The 21,894-nt window shown below is 46.4% G+C and overlaps 1 protein-coding gene across 1 annotated transcript in view; it reads right to left on the reverse strand.

Moving 5' to 3' along the window:
* Positions 1-2,582: 2,582 nt before the first annotated feature.
* NSMAF (neutral sphingomyelinase activation associated factor) overlaps positions 2,583-21,894 on the reverse strand; it is a 606,375-nt gene continuing 587,063 nt past the window's right edge. Inside the window, exons 30-31 of the mRNA XM_086965781.1 lie at positions 21,486-21,595; positions 2,583-4,562 (exon numbers count right to left, since the gene is read on the reverse strand). Of these exons, the coding sequence (XP_086821907.1) occupies positions 4,468-4,562; positions 21,486-21,595 (205 nt within the window). The 3' untranslated portion in view covers positions 2,583-4,467. The remainder of the gene's footprint in view (positions 4,563-21,485; positions 21,596-21,894) is intronic.

Here is a 21,894-nt window from a genome sequence, read left to right on the forward strand (position 1 = left end):
GTGTGATCTCCTATCGCATGATCTTAATAGAGCAAGAGTCAGCCAGAGGTGCTTCTTGGTAAAACAAAATCCAGTTTAAGCCCCATACATACTGTACCCAAACCTGTTCTGAATGTGTGTGGGGAAATTCCGCTCATTTGAAGGCATGCGTAAAGGAATTAAATGAGCTTTTAACACTTTCTTAGCAACAATCTTCCCTTCTTAAATGTAGAGACTACTGTTTATGTACAGCTGCACAAACACAATGTGCGGGGAAATTCCGCTTTTTTCATGTCATGCGTAAAGGAATTAAATGTGCTTGTAACACTTCCTTAGCAACAATCACTGAGAAAGCATGCATTACAAAGGGGTTTAGGGGCAGCAAGGAGAGAAAACGTGCGCCGAGCCCTCGAGCAAGTTTGCTTTAAGTGTGCGTCTCTAAACACACGGGAACAGTACATGGAGTCACCCCACATCTGTGCATTGTGAGTGTGACATGTTCCATCTGTGTGTTGTGAGTGAGCATCTCAAAACTCACAGACTGTGTAAGCATTATATCGACCTGTGTGCGTTGAGAGTGTGACAAACTCGAATTATACCTACATCAGTGCGTTGTGTGTGACAAAACTCACAAACTTTATCAGCATTATACCTACAAATGTGCGTTGTGTGACAAAACTCACACAGTGTATAAACGTTATACACACATCTGTGAGAGGTGAGTGTGACAACTCAGACTATGTCACCAGTGTACCTACCTACAAGTGTGTGTTGCAAGTGTGACAAAACTCACACATTGTATCAACATCATACACACATCTGTGCGTTGTGAGTGTGACAACTCGCAGGCTGTCAGCATTATACCTATATCTGTGCGTTGTGACTGTGACAACTCGCAGACTGTGTCAGTATTATACCTACGGTACAAAAGGGGGTGGTGATGGACGGAGCATCTGAATCAATCAAACACTCACACCCAGTCAAAAGATCTGGCTTTAATCCATCACCGTTCTTTAGCCCACTCTGCCACCCCAGTTCAGACATGGCTATATGCAAATCTGTCTGACCCTGTGCCTCATGGGAACAGTCCAGCCCGAACTGCCAAGCCATGTCTTCCCTGGACCGGAAACAAGCTTCCGAGGACCGGTTTCTGGCATTCCAGCCGTCTTCAGCCCGGCTTGCTTGAATCCAGTGGCAAAGTGAGCACGGGACTCACGTCTGAGCATACCCTGCCACACTTATGGCGGCCAAAAGCGGTACAAAAGGGGGTGGTGATGGACGGAGCATCTGAATCAATCAAACACTCACACCCAGTCAAAAGATCTGGCTTTAATCCATCACCGTTCTTTAGCCCACTCAGACTGCATCAGCATCAACCTACAGCTGTGCGTTGTGGATATAATATAATTACACCCATTTTGGGAAACATGAGTTACCCTGGGCCTCCGGGAGGAGGAGTTTACTGCTTGGCGAGAATCAAGGTGTAGGAGAACAGGCCACTTGTTCGAGCCAGAGTGGATTATATCCTTTGAACAACTGAAAACAGGCTATGGAATCTCAAAAAAGGAACAACGTCACTACTGGCAGATATGACACTGGATCTCCAATCCTGAGATCAAGCGGGTGGCCAATAGCTCACTACTACCGTTGTAGAGATGGCTCTTTACTAAAGCAGATACTTTCAGAACTATATAAATTCATGGGCCATGGAAGGGAAGACAACAGTTCATCTAAGATGGGAAAAAGAATTAGGCAGAACACAAGGGGAGCTGGAAAGGAAAATGGTTATCCAGCGTATATCCTCCACAGCACACACACGCCCCCTCAAAGAGTCTCTTATCAAAATAGCGTCCTACCAGTACTACACCTGAAGCGGCTACACCAAGCAAATGCCAATAAAGCTGGCACTTGCTGGAGGGGGTGTGGGCAGTCGGAATCAAGCTTACCAAATATTGGGAGAAAATATTGAACGATATATATAATATATTTAGCACAAAGATACTGAGATTCTCTGCCCATGTAATCCTGGGGGTGGATGACAGCCTTACCTACTCTCTACATGCCAACAGAGGCAAAGTGATGAAATTATTACTGGGTGCGGCCAAGCATGTGATACGGAGTACTTGGGGGCCTACTCATGCAGAAGATCACCAGCAGTGGCTATATAGGATATTTGAACTGCTGGGCATGGAGAAAAAAATTCAATGATACTTAACCAAAAAAAAGATTAATTTGCGGAAGGATGGCAACCCTGCATAGACTTACTCACGTCCAAGTTTAGAGAACTCACTTGTCTCCAGGGTCTTTAGACTTAGTGAACAGAGGAAAGGAGATCGAAGTGGACTGCATGGGCACAAGGGCTAACACGGGGATGTTGCCAGGATGTATATTATTTGAGTATTGGCAGTGGGATGAATGACGCACTGGGACAGGAGGGTGGAGAGGGAAGGAGAAAATACTTTTGGATTCCTTTGGTATGTTTCCATGGTTACACATATTCTCTCACACTTTCCACTCAATTTAGTTGAGCCACCAGTCTCCAGGATGTGGGCGGAGCATGCTGTTTCCTAGTTTCACTGAAAAACCAAATAAAACAAAATTGATTCTAAAAATACTCCTGTTCCATTTTATTTCTATTTCTCCATTTGTATGCTTTGATGAAGCAGACACTTTAAATTACAACTGCCAGCTTAAAAATTACGCAAAACACCACATGCATGAAAAAAGAAACACTTTTGGGATAAATGGAATTGCTGCTGGAAAACTGAAATTGCATGTGGCAAATGCAATATATGTTTTAAATCGAAATCTTAAATAAGGGTATTTATTTCAGTGTAAAAGAAAAAGTTCACAAAATACTGACTTGGTTTGGTGGATAAGCAAAGTATTTTGTTGATAGAAAAAATACAACTCGAACACAAAGAAATAAGAACTGGTTTACATGTGTGCAATATCAGCAGGATATGACCATAGGATTAAAAGTAGCTTGATTATGCTGCCTCGAAAATGGGCACTGGCTTTGGGCATTATACACAGAGAGAGTACCTATACACAGGAGAAGCCTGCAAGTTACACTGTAATTCTTTGACCATTCAATGTAAACACAAGAAGCGGCAGTACATTTATAATGTCTCAGAACTGCAAGCGAATATAACGATTATGTATATGGTTATGTTATACTACTCCAATAATAAATTGCCAAATGATGGGCATTTCTTGAGGTTTCTGTACTGTACTTATTTAGTCGGCTCTCCAATTAATTGCACGGCGAGGCTTTGGTTTAGGCATGTCGACTAGTAGTAGTTAAGAAAGGATTTCCACCAACTCCTTCTTGGGTGATGCTGGCTGTCGCTTTACACAGTTATCTTCTTCATGTCTTTCTGTGGGCTGTCCTGAGTTTGAACCGGTTTCCACAGTCATATACACTTGTTTTGTGCTCAGTAGTTCCTTCACCTTTCACATATTGCTTCCTTGCATTTCTCCCTTCTCGGGTCCAGGCATGCCACAAGGGTAGTGCAGGTAAAGGAGTATTGCTTTAGCAGCAACTGGACCCTCAAAATTCGAGTCTGGTGAGGCCCTCAGGAATCTGTGTCCCATGAAAAGTATTGCACAAACTATTACTGCTCCGTTGTCACATGTAGGTTGCAGTATGAAAAGTGCCCGATTCTAGATCAGTGCTGCAGTCACTCATACTTTAGCCTGCAATATTTGACACTTTATACTTGTCACATTACCAGCAGACCTTATGCACCACAACTGGGAAACAGCTACATTTGGTAACTGAAGATTATTTCAACAGATTTTCAGGGCACAGCTGAATAAACCTGACGCCGCTGATGGTCCTCATCTTAGTCGATAATTGAGTCCTCTGAGGCACCACCAATTGCCTAAGACATCTAGGTCTAGGAAAGTTAGATTCCTTAAGGTGGCAAGAATAAGTCCAATTTCCATTGTCCGTTATAAAAGACTTACACGAAAACTTAAAGACCATGATTAACGTAATAACAGGCAGTCTTTTCTTCAATTACAGTAAAAGAAAAGTCACGACTTTTCTAAGCAGGGTAATGCTGTGGACTTTTAACACTCAAAACTCTTGAGTCCAGGCCATTCGTCTCTGGTTGGCAAAGAACATCGTGGAGTAAACGAACACATTTCATGTTTTAATTACAAAAAATATTGCATTTACTTGCAGCATTTAAGGCATACATAATATTTCAAGCAGGTACACTTCCTAACAGTTCAAAACTGAACTAGAAACTAGTACTTACATATACAATGTAGTACACCCGAACGGATCGATCAAACCAACAATTTCAGTGCAATTGCTTAAAATACCTAACCAAGCAAAAACCAAGTGATTTGGCTAACAGTCATATTTGAAAATATGAGAACTCCTTTTAAAAATGTGATTTAAAATACAGTAACTTCAGAAAGCTCCTTTAGTTTAAATATTTCGATAAGGAAAAGGGGATTTGTGATTGGTGGAACTCAAAACACCAGTTTCCAGAGTATGACGTTTTTATCTTCTCCGCCTGTGATGATGGTGTTGCACTGCTCGTTCATCCATATACAAGTTACCGCCCCTGAATGAAACATGAATGAAAGTGATGATTATAAATACAAATCCTATTTGAATACTAATCATACTTTTTGAATAGTAATGTACATCTCAAATAGCAATGCCTATAGCCCAACAGTAGTTGAATTAGACCTAGGTTGCCTAGCAGCAGATGTTACATTCCTGAATAAATTACTCTCTTCCACATGCCTACATATTTTGACGTCTGATTTCTCATCATGCACTTCCTGTTAACACTACACACTGGATCCAAAACGTTTCTGCAATACCAATTTGACAGTGTCAGGTGAAATCAGTGAGACAACATGACCAGATATAATGAAGCATGTCCATAAAGGCACCAATTACAGATGTTCTGATTAACTGCCCCACAGAGAAGACAACAGGAAAATACCATGCTATTAAATACACACAAAAACCGAAATGAAAACATTACAAAATAATTAACAAGCCTTCAGCAGAAGGATAGTGGCCGGGAGAGCTCATTTATCCACAAAAATATTACTGAAGTGGCACAACATACCCGTCTGATAGATACACCTTCACGCAGCCCTGAAGATGAACAACTCACAGAGTTTCATCACATAAGGAAGAGGACCTGGACTGCACAGGGATCTCTAGAAATGCCCAGCCATATATTTCCAACACTGGATTCACAGCAAAAATGCAAGGTGAAAATATGAAGAAAGGACCAGGTCATAGCTTGACGGATGTGCGTAAATGGTAGCCTCTATTAGGATTAAAGTACCTCTTGTTGAATGAGCTTAGATACCCACTTTGGTGCCAGTTCACAACATGCTTTGATGTCTCTGAACTGCTTTTTCCAGTTGATCACCACTGAACCCACAGAACAACCAGTTGTCATGCCTACGTTCCTTGGCTCTCTCCCAAAAATACCTAAGGGCTATGCTATAGTCCAACCTGTGGGGACGTTCCTCTATCTCACTGCATGAGATAATCGATATAAAAATAGAAAATTATTGTACTGCATTATGTGGAATTCTATACCTACATCAGGAACTTTTAACACTTAGTGCCAACTCTGTCAGATTCTAAACAGTGTTTTTTTTTATTGTTTTTTTTTAAATATTTTGGAACGGTAACAAACAGTGACCTAGAGTGTAAATACCAAAGCCCCCCTCCCATCCCACAAATTGTCAGTGCATCCCCATGAAATCAATCGTGCATCCTCTTACTCTCAAGTGAATACACAGCCATTTAGCCAACAACCCATTAAGCAGGGCAGGCGGCGCCTACAGTACATAACATTGCTAACATATGTAATCCTGACAGTGTCAGCCAGCAACAACACCGACATCCATTGCGCCAGTCCTCTAGGTCAGAAGCGCACTCAGTGTCCCAGGCATGTCACCCCAATACCAGTCGGACTCAGACTCCCTGCGACTCTGTGTCAGCGGCACTGTCCCCTTTATCTGCAAGATAAGTTTGGTAAAGCCGCCAGAAGTTCTTGGGTCTACTGGTGGGGGGGAGGAGTTTGCTATAGTTCTCGGATTGCGTACAGCAATATACCATCTCGTGTGCCCATCTTTTAGAAGTCGGTGCAGGGCCTCTCATCCAGCAGCATGCTACTACTCTGCGCGCTATTAATAGCTCCATGTCCACCAGTCTACGCACTGATGTCGGAAGCTGTTTGGTGTATCCTAGCAGAGCCATCATAGGGTCTGGCGCTATGTCAATTTCTACAACTGCGCTAATTTCAGCAAAGATCTTATCCCAGAAGTCCCATATTCTAGGGCATTGCAACGCTAAGTGCAGGAAGCCGGCATCAGGAGCGTGACACCTCTCACAGTCCGCTGTGGCTCTAAGGCCATACCTGCAGAGTCTGTCTGGTGTATAATATATTCTATTGAGGAATTTGAAGTGTATCAGCCTATGTCGGCAATTTAATGAAAGCTTCCTAGTGTTGATGCAACAGTATCGCCACATGTCATCATCCAATACCGTTTGTAAATCTGACTGCCATGCCAGTCGTGCTTTAGTGTACGTGTTTTCTCTATGTGTTTGTGACAGGGCTTATAAGTGAGACAGTAGTTTCTGGGGAGAAGTGGCCTTGATAACGTATGTGAGTTCTCTCACCTCTGGTGGCTCCGCCATGTCCCCTCCCAAAAGCTCGGAAAGCGCGTGGCGGACTCTGTAAAACTGGTACCTCATTAGAAGCGATGGCAATTCAAGGCCAACTACTGCTTGCTCCCAAGTCTTGACAACTCCATCAATGAATAGGTCTCCCGCGACCTTAATGTTCAGTTTCTGCATTTCAGTTACCACCCCTCTCTCCCGGAGAGGAGGCAGCCATCGGGCCCAATCGATAGGCATAATGGGGGAATACAGCAGTGCACCATTTTGTACCTGCAAAAGACTAGACCATGCGTGATTCATGGTCGAAATTGAATCTAGTATTCCAGTCCTACGATCTGTCGGTTCGAAAATCGTGTGAGGGAGTGGGAGAGGCCGGGCAAACAGTCTCCATTTTCACATGAGGTATGTCTCGGTTCCCGTGTATCCAAGTGTGTAAGTGATTCTAAAACAGTGTTGTTGGAGATGTGGAAAGTGCTTGTAGCTCTTTCCAGTTTTCAGTCAGGTACCTGAGGCAACATGAGTGCTTGGGTGCAAAAGGCAAACCCTTTAAGAATGTCACAACCAAATCCCATGATAACACCACAAATGGAGGAGATGGAAAAGAAATCCATTCACCAATCAGATGTCGTATAGACATTGCTGAATCCTTTAATGAATAATTATGTTAGTAGATTGCTGTTGTGTGGGAATGACCAGCCACGTCATCAGTGTTAGGGAGAAATCGAAGCCATGTTTTCTAACAAGTCAAGCAAGAGGTGAAAGGTAAACATTAGTGAATTTCAGACTACACCGTGATCCCTGCAGACCACCTTCCGGCTCAGCCTGGAGAAAAAATTTACAAGAGATGAAAAATGCCTGAAAGCTGCCTCCAAGATGTTACCCAGTCCGGTACACTGCTTCCCATCTGTCTTCTGTAACATGGACAGTAGAATAGGTTGAGAGAGTCTCAAAAGAGGCCGACAGTTCTAAAACAATCAGGAAGGCAGGTTCTAGAAACCAGCAGATATCATTTAGTTGCTGCATTTTTATAATGCAGCAACTACTTTTGAAAGCCTCTTTTGCAGGCCTGGATTCTATGCGTTTTATATGGAAGAACTTACATGCATTTAAAAAGGCAGGTTTGTAGGTGTATGATGACATGTTGCTTCAAGTTCATTCAATCTACACCGGAGGCATTATTTTTACATTTCTGCAGATTCCCATGATACGTGGGGACCAGGAAGTGGCAGGGTGTTGTTTCTACTCCGCACAAAGGAGCTGTAGTGAGCCAGTAAAAATACGCTACTGCAGCGCCGGTGTGTTACCCGTCATTGTTGGAGGAGCTCCAACAGTACCCAACAGACAGACAGTGTTAATTATAAATCACTATCCCTTAGCAGTCGAGGTCTTGCAAAGGGGATTACCACTAGGCATGGGCAGAACAAGGGAAAAGCATTATTGATGAAATGATTGAAGTAGGTTTAGAACATGGCTAGGAAGACACTTTATTGCAGATACTTTATGTCACAACCAAGACAGCAGGAGCTTCAAGACAATTAGCTGTTTCAGCTCAATCAAATGCATCTGTCTATATAGTAAAGTCTCCAAACATATGGAAATATGTGAGTTAAGTGCCAAATCTACTATAAATACAATAAATAGAGTACGAAGGCAAGATGCTGAGTCGCCTGGATGGCAGTACACTTAGGAGAACGGGCAGTGGTCTGAGAAGAGACGATCAACTCAGCTATGCGGATTCTGGATGCTGTGTTGGGACAATACCGATTGTCAAACTGCAATGAAAAAGTCATAACCCGCCTCCAAGACCGGAAAGATGATCTTTATGATAAATATTGTAGCCTACTGGAATCGCTAAGAAAATATCAGATGGTGAGCAGTCCCTTTGCCATGTTTTGGATAAAAACCTCTAATTGTGTTCCAATAGCTCCCCTATTTCAAGTGCATGTTTGCAGAGTGGGAGGACATTCATTGGTGCACAACTCAGATATTTGTAAGTGGATTAATGGGTGTAATGAGGGTGGAAAACAAAATGGAGGTTCAACGTTATATTCGGACAATAAGGTTGAGGACATGTAGTTATCAAGTTAGGTTCAGTGTAAGCTGTTAGGGGGGAAAAGATAACTGACCAAAGGAATGTTGAAAGGCAGCATTCTGTATGCAGCGCCAACCATAACGTGGCCAGGTGCCGATGAGCTTGCCTTGCGTGTGCCCATGGCATGCCCACAAAGTAGCAACACCTGGATTGGGGAATTTAACTCCTTCAGCACGGAAGATGGCAGCGTGAATGGCCAACGTTGCTAAGGCAACCGATGTACAGTATACACTGTAATAGTAAGTTGCAGCAAAGAACAATAATATGAAAAGCCACAGCATCTCTGCGCGTCGGGGGACGGCACCACGTGACTCGCCCCTGACGTTGTCCGCGTATGTGACGTCAGCGAGGTCACATAAGTCCCACCCCGGCGCGCGGACATCAGTTTTCTTCAGGGAACTTTTCAGTGCCACAACGCGGAGCCATCACAAACAAAACTGTGAGAGAATGGGAACAGTGTGCGAAAAAAATCAGAGAAACAGGGAAGATGCGAATGGTGAGGAACAGCACCATTAGGGACAGTGACAGGCACCGTGTCACGGAAAGTCATGGAAGGAAAAGAGCAGAGCACCGCTCCGAGGAGCACCCCTGCAAAGCAAAGGCGATATCCTCCCTGGAAGCAGAAAAAACATGTGAAAAATGCCATGACAGAAGACAAAGTCTGCAAACAAAATCTATAACAGTGAAGGAGCCACAAACCCGAAACAGATGAGTAACGACAAGGTACCCCAAGACACCACCATCAAAGAGTGTTGCAGCCCCTGTAAAGAGCTAATGCCTGAGGCGCAGCCAAGAGACCCCAATTCAGAGGACTACAGAGGAGTCAGAAACCCTAAGCAATAAAACAGAGAGAAGATTAAGAGTAGCTCCGCACTGGAATGACCAGGGTGTAGAGAAGTAGCAGCACACATGAACCTACCATCCAATTACCAAAAAAGGAAAGAGTGGAACAATTAAACAGAACAAACCACCCTGCCAGGAAGGAAGTGAAAGAGGGCACTCGCAGAAGACCAAGCTGACGTTGCTCGCAGAACGGGGAGGAAGGGCGTGCTGTGAAGAATCTGCAGCTAGAATCATCTCTACCAGATACATCGTTACCGAAGGTAAGTAACTTGTACATATGATAGAGACTACTAGCAGCAGATTCCTTAACGTAGAATAGATACCCTAGTCATACCCGGAGGGGAGGAGGGTCTGCGAGAGAATCTCACCAGCTGGAAAAAACACAGGGCCCCAACAGGGGGATGTGTCATGGTGACAGGAAGGACGGCCCAGCCCCTACCAAGCAGAGTAAGTAAGAACACGAAGAAGGGAAGGCCAAGATACCACAAGCCTACCGAGGTGCAAGGGCGTCTGCCAGAAACCCTCGGAGGGACAGACTGCACCAAGAGAGTGCAAAAGGAAGAAAAGAACCACCCGCAAAATCCAAGGAGAAGAGGTGGAAACTAAGGCAGAGCCCACCGCAGGAGAACATACCCACATGAGGGGATAGCTGAACTGGCATCAGCCCCAAGGCTGCGGACAAGGCAAGAACGGCCCCACAGCCGAGAAGCGCAGACGTGAGAAGGAAGACAGTCGCGCAAAGCTCCAGCAGAGCAAGGGGCAGGAGCACACAAGTACACGCCGAGGACCACGGAGGTGGACCACAACGACCAGGCGTGCGCAGCTGGTAAATACTATGGAGTAGTGTGCTCAGAGCAAGCCAAGCGCAAGACGAAGGCAGAGGCAAGGGAACCCCAGAACAAGCCCCAGAGAAGGACCTTCCCAGTGGCACAATCTGACCCATGAAAAGAAGTGGGACCGGCCAGAAGATAAAGAGGAGAAATATGTAGTACGGACCTAAAGCCGTCAACTGAACACAGGAGAACACCAGGAGTATCCTAGCCCCCCTGGAACACAAGGCAGAGGACCAGGCCAAAACGTCATATAACAAGATGGAAACAACACGACACCATAGACGGCATGACAGAAGTCGGTCTGGTGATCCAGAGGCTGAAGAGGGAAGGCAAAACACACAGAAGCAGATATCGCGCAGGAACAAAGGACAAAATGCACGACAGGCAAGCCCTGTAGACGAAGGAAAGAAACACCATCGTATACTGAGCAGGACAGAACCTGGAGCAGCGCAAGCTGCGCTAAGATGGAAGAAAAAACACTGCACCAAGCGGTATAAAATGACGCGAGGAAAGGTGAGGAACCCGAGAAGGCTTATGACAGAGCTATACAATAGCTACAAGTACCCCACCTAGGGTATAACACGTCCCAAAACAAAACATGGGAACACCTCTTAGGGAAGAAACCCGCAGCAGATGTCAAGAACATAAAGGACCTGTGGGTAGCACTACAGGCGGCTTACCAATCAGCCAAAAATTACACAGATGGTCCAATCTGAGTGCCTACAAGGCTTCACTAACAGCCCAAAAACACACACAAGCTAAAGGGCTGTACCAACAGCCAACGGTACAGGGGAGGCAACTTAAGGACCCTGAAGGCTTTCCAAGTCAGACAGAACACACAGACTGGCCAACTGAAACACTAGGCTCAAAGGGAAAGGTGGAATAAACGCCTCCCATAAGGCACCTGAGGAGCGACAAGCCGAAGCTTATGGAGGGGGGGGGGGGGGGGGGGGGGGAAGGTCGGATGGAGCCCCGCAAGGAGTCGCTGAATGGTGGAGTTCTCGTGGGTGTTAAATAAAAGAATCCCATCAAAAGGCAGGTCAACAAGACGCTCCCTAATATTCTCCGGAAAGATGCCATCCTGCAACCAAGCATGGCAGCGGAGAGCCACAGAACTCACCATAGCGCGGACGAGAATCAGAAACATCCAAGGCCGAACGAAGAATAAACGCAGCTAACTCCCGACCATCCGACACATGGTAACGCAGATCATCGCAGACCCCTTCATGGGAGGAGCGAGACAGAAGGGACTTCACGGAATCCCAAGGGCCGGAGGTATCCCTGGCCAACACACAAAGTGTGTTGAGCGCGCGCAAAGCAGCACTAGACGAAGCAAAGATGTTACGCCCCCAGGAGTCCAACCACCGGGACTCCCGTGACAAAGGGAGCAACACTGAAGGCAACAAAGGAAAAGCAGACTGCAGGACAGAGCTCTGGGCCGAAGGGTGGGAAAAAAGGCAGACTGGATTGCGCGGGGCAGAACAGTGGCATTGGAGAAGCGGCTGAGGCCCCGGATCTCCCGTAGCAGGACACCCCCCAGATCCCCAGAAAAGAGTTGTGGAGCTAAGCGTCAAATGGAAGAAGCAGCTCCCTTCCACCAGAGCCCTGGTGGAGAACCTCCGACAAATGGGCTGGAGAAAGTAGATGGACTGGGGTGCCCGTTTGCAAAATGCCAGCGGCCGTGGAAATGGCCCGGACAAAGGCCGCACTCACCCCCGTAGGGCGTCGCGGGGGAGAGAGCAACTCTTCCGTGGGCGAAGGCTGCAAACTAAGCCGCCCATCCCGAGCCCAGTTGGAGGAAGAAACGGCCAGCCCCTGAATGATGGAAGACCCATGGGTCAGTGAGGGCCCTGAGTAGTCTCCGGAAAAGGCGGAGAAGACACGAGGTGCGGTAGAGAGGGTCTGGGAGCTGTGGCCGCGTGGACGGCGTAGAGCCCACCATTGAAGACGCCGGGGAAAAGGCAACGACGCAGCGTCCAGTCTCCGGTAAGAGGAGACAAGGAGATGACAAACCTCCGGAGAAGAAGAGACATCCAGAGACGAGTCCGCCGTGGGCACCGGTGTGTCCAGGTGTGACAAGTCGACCTCCACCATCACCACGTGCATGACAGGAGAAAGGGGCAGGGTCAGAGCTGAAGCGGGCAAATTAACAGCGCCGAAATGGCGCCGGCTCGACCTACGATGAGGCAGCCACCTACGCAGAGGACCGAGAGGGACTCGGGGAGGTGCCCCGGGGCTCGGCCTCCACCCGCGGTGCCGCCAGGGCCAGGGAGGAAAGCTGTCGGTGCCGGTAAGGCGTCGGCTCGGCCTCAGGTAAGACAGCCGCCTGCCCAGAGGACCGAGGGGGACTCTGGGACGAACCGAGAGTCCCGGTGACCTTCTGCGAAACCACAGGGAACCCGGCGGGGTTATGAGGCGAGGCAGGGACACACCTCGACAACACCACACCTCCAGAACCTGAAGTCAAACTCGTCAGCGCTGGGGAGTCCGTGGAAGGCCCCACGCAGGGCGAGGGATCCGCAGAAGTCTCAGGAAGAGGAGGGGGGCCCAAAGAAGCCTGCAGGGCCGTAGCGTAGGCCTCCATTTCGGCCCTAGTCACCCCCATGCCAGGAAACAGCGGAAAGGGTGGCGAAGGCGAGAGCGCACGTCCCGATAGGAACCAGCGCCCTCTGCAGAACGAGGACAAGGCCTCGGTGACCAGCTGTTCCCAACGCAAAGGCGTTAAAAGAAGGCCTTGAAACAGGTCAAGGGAACTCAGTCTGGATCCGCGTTGCACGAAGAAAAGGAAACTGATGTCAGCGCGCCGGGGTGGGACTTATGTGATGTCGCTGACGTCACTTACGCGGACATCAGGGGGGAGTCACGCGGTGCCGTCCCCCGCCACACAGAGATGCTGTGGCAACAATTTTACGGATCCAGTCTCACGCCTGGGGATAATTCCACGTGAATCTGCGGCTAGTAGTCTCTATCAGATATTATTGTTCACATCCAACTTATCTGTTGGTAGACGGGTATGGGTGCCCTGGAGAGTCTACCTCATTCTTTAAATCTACCAGAAGCAAGAAAGGGTGGGCCTTTTCCTCTGTAGTGGTTATATTAACAGCTCAAATTCGGTGGCACACAGTTCCGAAATTGATGTAAAAAGGAACCTAAATATTTTGTTTGTGCTAGCAATTGAGTATATTCAGCATTTCAGGTCCAGAAAGGCAGAGTGTAAGACAGTCCTCATTTCACACTCTTAATTTTGAAATCACAAGGCATCGTATATTTGCTCGTAAAGTGCCTGAACTACTAACAAATCAATACTGGATCAATTCGGATATTATCAGTAGTGCCAAAGAATTTAGGAGTCTTTTTTAGGAATAGTGGTGTAGAGAAGGGGTATGTGCATTGGGGCAGCCCTGTCTCTTGCTTAAAGACAGAATAACCTGCTCACAAGAAGATGGAATAAAGGCATTTGCATGCATTCCCTTTGTTATAATGGTTAGTAGCGGGTTCTAAAGATATTCAAACTGTTTTTAAAATTAAAATTCTGTACTTATAAACCATAAGCACAATGCCATATTACAGCTAGTGACTGTTACAAAGATGCCAAGTGCAGCACCTTTGACAAACATCATATAGGTAACCACTTGCTACTGCGCTGACTTATGGACATGCAACATTGTTGAAAAGGGGATGGAGCTAGCCGCCATGCCATGAGGAGCAGATAGCGTGCTTCTATAGTGGCGGGATGCAAGAGCCAGGTACGAGCAGCGATCGACTGGCAGCAAGATGGTGGATCCATGGTAAGACGGAGGGCATGAAAGCTCGCCAGAGCCACTGCGGGCTGAGATCGGGTTAGTGTGCCAGTCTTGATCGGCTGAGGCACGCTTGGGTGGGAGCCCAGACAGATGTGTGTCCCCCTCCCTTTCTATGTTGACCGTTCGGGTCTCAGATTGTATTGTTGCCGAGCCTGGGTCCTAGGGAGGGGCTTCCACCTCCTGCACAGCACCGGCAGATGTGGGAGACGACATGGCACACTGAGAAGGCTCCATGATGCCCGTCGAGGATCTACGGATGCTTCTGCTGGCCTAAGTTGAGGGGATAGTGGCTGCCAAGCCCGACCTCGGTCTTGTGTTTCCCGTTTCTGCCTATTTTTGGACACCGGCAGTAGAGACTTCGGGCCCTGAACACCAGGCCTCTCCAGTATGGGGCTTCTTTGGTCTTTATGGGGAACGGACTGGTTCGCCTGTAGGCCCCTTCTCTCCATGGGGCCCTTATATTTGCTGTGTTGGGGCAGGGGTCCCATGACCAGGTTGCCAGTTCTGCATGTATAAAAGCCTATGGTGTGCACCCCAGTTTCCGCTTCAGTGTTGCTTGTGATTAAAGGATGGCGACCTGCCCTTCCCCTGGATAGCTTGGGCATTGGACAGTAGGTACCTCTCTGGTTGGGACTCGAGGGAGAAACTACCCGAGACTTGGTTATCTCTGATGGCTAAGTCAAAGTCTTCCTCAGGACCAGCACTATTGTGGTTGTGAATGACTGTATTGCACATCTGGATTCAGCTGCTCTCATCTCTGTTGGCTGCAGATACTGGGCTGCTCTCACCAGAGTCCATCAAGGGTCACAAAGTTCTAAAGATGATTCCACTATGGGCACCCCTCCGGTCGGGACCAAGCAGTGTACAGGAGGCGGGGATACCTCCCGCACTGAAAGTAAATTTGAGAAGCTCTCGGCCACAATTGTTGCCTCAGGAGCGCCTGGAGGGTACAATAGACTCTACAGTGGCTGAACTGGGCCTCAACCGTGAGGATTCTAGGAAGATATCTAAGTGAGTCACTGCTCTGGGGTTGTAGGTGAAAACGCTGGTGCCTGATGTCCAAAATACAGACCACCATCTCATGGAGTTGGAGGCGCATACCCGGCTGCTGACAGCCAGGCTGGATGATCAACACAGGCGGGCCCACTGGCATAACATTAGGGTAATGGGACTGGCGGAGAGAGGGGACGGAGACTCACTGTTAAGTTTTCTGGCGGAATGGCTTCAAGAGGTGGTGGCGCTGGAGGGCTTCTCTAAGTTATATGCCCTGGAATGGGCACACAGAGTATCAGCTCAGACCAGGGGCTCCACCCCATCCAGGGGTGGCCCGTCTCAAGCATTTCCACAACAGGGACTTCCCCCTACAGGTGGAAACTCGGATGGCTTCATTCTTGGCAGTCAAGAAGATACTTCGAGAGCTGGGGCTGCTCTGTTCCCTGCTCTTTCCAGCATGTCTGCGGATACAGGCGAATGACAAGACTTCTTTTTTCATAGACCAGATTGTAGTGTGGGACTGGTTGAAACTGTATGATATTGAGAGGGTGAGACTGGATCAGGTAAAACATCATTGGCTGCAGCGCCCGAGGCAGGAGCGGTCCCATCACATCAGTCTAATAAGCAGCAGGTGGCCCTGAAGCCGATGAAGTCAGTTGAGACAGTGGCATCCCTAAGATCCGGCGAGAATTCGTTCCAGAGGGTGTTCTTGTTTTTGTTTGCCTAATGTTTTTCTGTTTGTTCCTCTACAAGGGTGTGTGCAACAGGTGGGAATACACTGTGCCTGGAGACTAGGGCTTTTGTGGTATGGCTGGAGCAGGGCGTTGTGGTTTGCTACTTGCCAGTGGGTTTGACCCGATTGCAGACTGGATTAGATTGATCGCACTGAATGTGCGGGGCTTGTCCACTCCCTCCAAGTGTTAAAATGTTCTGGCCTATCCGAAACGTAGGTGGGCGCAGGTTGTGTTTTACAGGTGACCTGAGGGTTGGGCCCGCGATAAAGATGGAGGGGAAAACTGTATAACACTACTTACTCAGCGTTTGCTGGAGGTCCCTTATTCGGATTAGGTGTGGGGTACCCTTCCAGCTGCACAGGTCAGTTACTGACCCAGATGGCCGTTATGTGGTGTTTGGTAGGTTGGATAGGTTGATAGGTTGGATGGTACGGATGTCGCATTGCTTAATGTGTACACTCCGAATGTGGATCAGTCCTCCTTCCTGACCAGCCTTGCACCCCTCCTCCCATTGATGCTGCCTTACTCGAAGATAGTGGGACAGGATTTCAACTGTGTAGTGGATCTCGCCTTGGATAGGTCATAACCCCTACTGCACCAGCACATACAATCAAGTAGTATGAAAAGCTACAGCCAGTGTATCGCCTCCCATCAATGCTTAACGCAGACAATAAAATCTTGAGTAAGATTCTGGCAAACAGGATTTTGCCACACACAGACACCCTGATTTACCCAGATCAGACAAGTTTCATACCTACCTGCAGCACTTTACCTAATATTTGCCAATTGCTTTATATTTTGGACCAACAGGGTGCCTTAATCCAGATTCTCTAGGTTAAGTTGTAGATATTCAGAAAGAGGGCGATTCACTCCGATGGGAGTTCTCATATGCCAATCTACTGGGTATGGGTCTTGCGTTGCCTTTCGAGAGGTTGACTAAGCCGTTGCACACTCACCCAATGTCTAGGGTCCAGACTAGAATATATCATTAGAGAAGTGAAAGGTAGAGCAGGGCACCCTGCAGGGTTGACCTTTCTACCCTTTATTATTGTCACAAGCATTAGAACCATTTGCACAGACAATTCGTCAGAATGGTCATTATCTGAGTCTGCAGGTCTCGGGAGACAGTCTGTACATTTCTTTGTATGCTGATAATATCCTGTTATACATGAGGGGTGGCACATCTGATTTGAAGGAGGCAGCTTTGTTAGAGTTTGGGCATTTGTGGGGCCTGGATATTAACTAGCACAGATCCTGTGCATACCCATTGGGAACTGATGCAGGAGATGTCCGGTCCAATGCTGCAGTACCACCGCTGCGGTCGAACCCAGTTACTATTTGCTATTTGGGACTCGCCATTTATCGTTCTGAGGAATTACTTTATGAGGGTAATTTAGCTCGGGCTGTTGCTGCCCTGAGGCAGTTGGTGAGCTTTTGAAGTACCTTGCCATTGTCAGTCGGTGGGTGGATAACCATCTCTAAGATGGTAGTTCGGCTGAAGCTACTTATTTGCAGCCCTGCCGGTGGTGCTTCCACTGGCGTTTTTTCGGGACATGGAAAGTATTCTTCTTACCTTATATTGGGGGTCCTTGAGGCGTCGGGTGGCGTTGCAGAAATTAAGTTTGATAGTTGATGAGGGTTGACTGATCGCACTGGATTACAAGCTTTATTATTTAGCCACCCACCTGCAATGGATTGCTTGGTGGCGATCGGATCACTGGGACTCGTAAGGACAATGCAACTCTGGGTTACTGTCTAAAGCCCTTTTGCCTAGAATTTTGTTAAAACCTGCCCCTGCTACAATGGGGTATGATAGGAACGTGTTGGTTAGAACAGTGAATTATGTGTGGGTGCAGGTGTTACAGAGAATGCACACCAGGGCCCTTCACACATTCAAACTTCCCTTGACAACTGTTCGGCACTGGCAACAAGAGGGAGGTTAGGATGGCCTTCACCAGTGGATGGACGAAGGGCTTCCTGTAATTGGATGGTCAATTTGCAGTGGGGTTGGGGTTCGGGGGGGGGGAGATAGGGAGAGGTTAGTTTCTTCCGGACCTGAGAGAAACATCGGGCATCTCAGTGAGTCACTTCCTGCTGCAAGGGACCTTGATTTCAGGGTCTGTGTGTAACCCCTGGAATATGAGTTCTTGCATTACTTGTCCTCATAACGAGGAGAAAGAGGGCTATCACATTGCTCTACTGAAGGGGGCTCGACCAGAATTGTCCTAGCAGTGGAGGTAGATTTAGGCCCTTTGCTCGATTAATTGGCTTCAAGGAAAACACCTGGGCGAATCCCAGGTGTCCCGAAATGCTAGATTTAAACTTATACAGTTTTACTATCTGTGTAGGACTTCTCACCCTCAGATGTTTATAAGCCATGTTTCCTGGTGCTGAGTCGACATGTCCCTGATGCCATGAGGTTGATGTGGAATTCTACCACATGGTATGGTCTGGTCCGACTTTGGCGCGGTACTGGGCTATGTATAAATTATATTGTTGTGCTACAGACAGTCTCTAAGATTGTGCCCCTCAACTGTGCCTGCTGGGAGTGCACAGCTGCAGTATGACCCGAAAGGTGACAGATTTGGTGCTTATACTTGCCTGTAAACACCTGATGATGAGTTGGAAACCTGCCAATGGCCCGACCTGTATAGATGGGGGAAGGAACAGATGACGTGGGCGGAATGCAAAAGGGAAACGATTTGGCGAGAAGAACACAGTGCTTAGGGTTCCAATATTACCTGCTTGGGATGCTATTTTAGTGGCTTACCCCAGAATTGATGGTACAGGACATATAACGGATGACGAGTTGCCCTCTGGGGCTTCCTCACTGGCCCCTGTTGCAATACTGTAACCCCTGGACCCTGCGGCTGTTTCTAAATGCTGGTGGCCATGTGTCTGACGTTGATCCAGTTGTCAAATGTGGATGGGAGTGGACGGGGATTGCTGAACACCTGTATGAGACTCTGCTTACAGTTAAATACTATTGTCTGACTTTATAAGTTACCCCGTCATTGTATTAGCATCTACCGGCTTCACTTCGCAGCCGCTTACTGCATCATCGGATGACTCTGTCCTGTCTGACTGTTCTCAAACACCTTTGTGACCTCCCATGCATGTCCTACTACGTTTTTTAGTGTAGAAATGTTTAGATTTAAAATCACAATAAAAATATATATATTTATAAAACACCATTAAACAAAAGAGGGGGCCCCCAGAGGCCATGGGAAGAAAGGATGTCTCTGGGATCAAGTACTACAGGCACAAATGGGAAGAGGGCAAAAATGATTCTATAAAAAAAGAACTCTAACAGACTCTTTCACAAGCATACCCAGTTTGGTAGTCACATTGACCACAATTAATAATGCCAGCTTGCACTGGAGCGGTCTGAAGGACAGATCCAGTTCTTTAACTGCATACCCAGGGAAGACGATGTTTGAGACCCAGGATGGTTTGAGGAGGAAGACAACGCTTTGAAAACAAAAAGGTGGTATACATTTTTTTCCTGCTGTTAACTAACATGTCTCAGGATAAAAAGTGGTTTCTGTCTTTGAAGGAAGAAAAGTATCCATAATTTACCTATTTTAATGGGAGTCTGTTTTACCTTCTCCTCGTTCGTACACGGCCACAAGCTCTGGAGGATGCATCCCACCAAGAAGCCTTTTTTTAATTGTGCTCTGATTCCTAAGTTATTATGCTCAGACCCGTGTGCTATATTTAAGTGCCATGGGCATCCATTCAGCATAATTATGCTATGAAAGCCTAGAGAGCACGTTTTACGAGTTAAACTGCTAAGACTAAAACGTTGTTGGCATGGCAACATAAGAGTATTACAACTCAATTTCAGCATTTATGAAAACGATATCAATGATTTATTTTGGCTGATCTCTTGGACCGGTTAATAAAAATACAACAAAGCGTTCCATATTAATTTTTTTCTCCCTCTTGTTCCTATGCAAAATACATATGTAATATGCCGCAAGAGTGTTGTCCCAGGCAATAAAGAAAATATCAGTTGTATGCATTTTTGCAGTTGTGCTGGCTTGCACGCAGGTAACACTGACGAATACTAAAGACCATTACGTCTACACACGAATTAAGATGCATTAGAAACTCACTGACTGGATGTTTTCCTTCTTGTGGAGCATTTCTTGTACCATGGGTAGCCTACGCAATCCAGCCCTAACCCTCAATTCCTTTTTCCTCGTGCACTCCCTGTACCCTCTGGCAATGCAGGAAGGGGTTTCTAGAACTCGGTGACCATACTTTAGCATTCAATGTCCCTGCCTAAAAAACAAGTTATTTTCCTTGGGGCTTTCTTAAACATTGCATGTAAAAAATTGTACTTTCTGTACAAAGTAAACATATCATGATACAGTATTCAAAGGATAAATGATCAACACATGAGTGTGGTCTAAGATGATAAACTACATAGCACAGTCCAAGTTAGAAACCGCGTTAAAATAATTTTCTTTAACCCTCCACGCATATGGAAGGTGATCCACTTGATACCCCTTTATTATCAGCAGCTAAAAGTGGACACCAAATTAAACTCCCACCTTGGTTACTTCAACAATCTCCATGCCAGTATCCAGTTTTATTTAAAAATCAAACTACACATAGCCCATAATGCTTGAGTAAAGATGGCGGGGGCATAGAAGGTTTGATATGAGCGACACAGATTTCTCTGTTGGTTTTAAGTGGAGGTTTAGGTCCATTTAAAAATCCTGAGCTGGGAAGGGAAGTAGCCAAATATTTGTTCTTTAAACTAGGCATAGTCACTCAATCCCGTAGGTAAAACGATTTTGGCTACCAACACATGCCATTTGGAATGAATGGGCGGAATGAGTCTTTCAGTTTGTTTCCTAGCTAAACTTCCCTGTTCAGTAACCGCTCACATGTTCAAATGCTCTGCAGTTCAATTGTTAATCCTTACTCAAACCAGATGAACTGTAGTGAATGCTAAAAAGGCTCCATCAATATTAAACATATTCAAGAAAAAAAATACAATGGAAAAAATAACCCTAGAAATACTTTAAGCTTTCCTTAACTGAGAGCAGAGTATGAGTTCCACTTGATATTTTTGGATCACTATGGAAAAGACACCTGGGAGAGGTGTTATAGAGAATATAGAGCTAGTGTGATCAAGTAGCCAGATTATGCAATTCTAAAGAGAGGGAATGACAGCACAGTGGCTTCATTGGTAGAGCAGAGATTTGTACACAAAGTACAAGTTTATCCCCAAGGAGTGCTAAATCAGCCTGCTACCCTTCAAATGGCATTAACCCAATTTCACTAGATTGGTTTAATATAACACAGTCTACTTGAGAGTCTTGAGACAATTCAGTTTTTATAGTGTGTGTTTTATAAAGATCAATATAATGATGTGTTCTAATGGTTTTTAAAAACCAAACATTACAAGCACAGGCTATTTTGTTCATAGCAGGCTAGAACATAAAAGTAAAACACCCCCTCATCAATTCTGCATAGTCTCTACCAATACCCCCCATAGCATCAGACTTTATTTTGTACCTGAGTGTCCCTGTATTTTGTCCACAACTTTTGCACCTAGTAGGTCCCACACTAGTAATTCACCAGAATGACTTCCAGATAAAACGACGTTGCCATCCCAACAAAAGCACCTGTGAAAACAGCAAACGGTTAAATTCTGCTACGTCATCATTCAAATCATGCACACAAAGATGGCCACTGTCCCCAACATTCAGCTTGATTAAAAGAGAAGGGACACTTTCAGACTCCGAATGCAGGGTGTTGCATTAGCATATGTTGTCACTAAACAGTGAGACAAGCCTATATAATTATTATCCAATATTTTTATAACAGCATTTGCAAATGGTTGTATTTGCCATTTTCGACTTAAACAAGGCAACATCATGTTAAATGCTGCAGCCTTGAAAAAGCATTGCATCTATTAAACATG

The sequence above is a fragment of the Lissotriton vulgaris genome, chromosome 4_1, assembly GCF_964263255.1.
Source record: "Lissotriton vulgaris chromosome 4_1, aLisVul1.2, whole genome shotgun sequence".
In the NCBI taxonomy this organism is placed as follows: Eukaryota; Metazoa; Chordata; class Amphibia; order Caudata; family Salamandridae; genus Lissotriton; species Lissotriton vulgaris.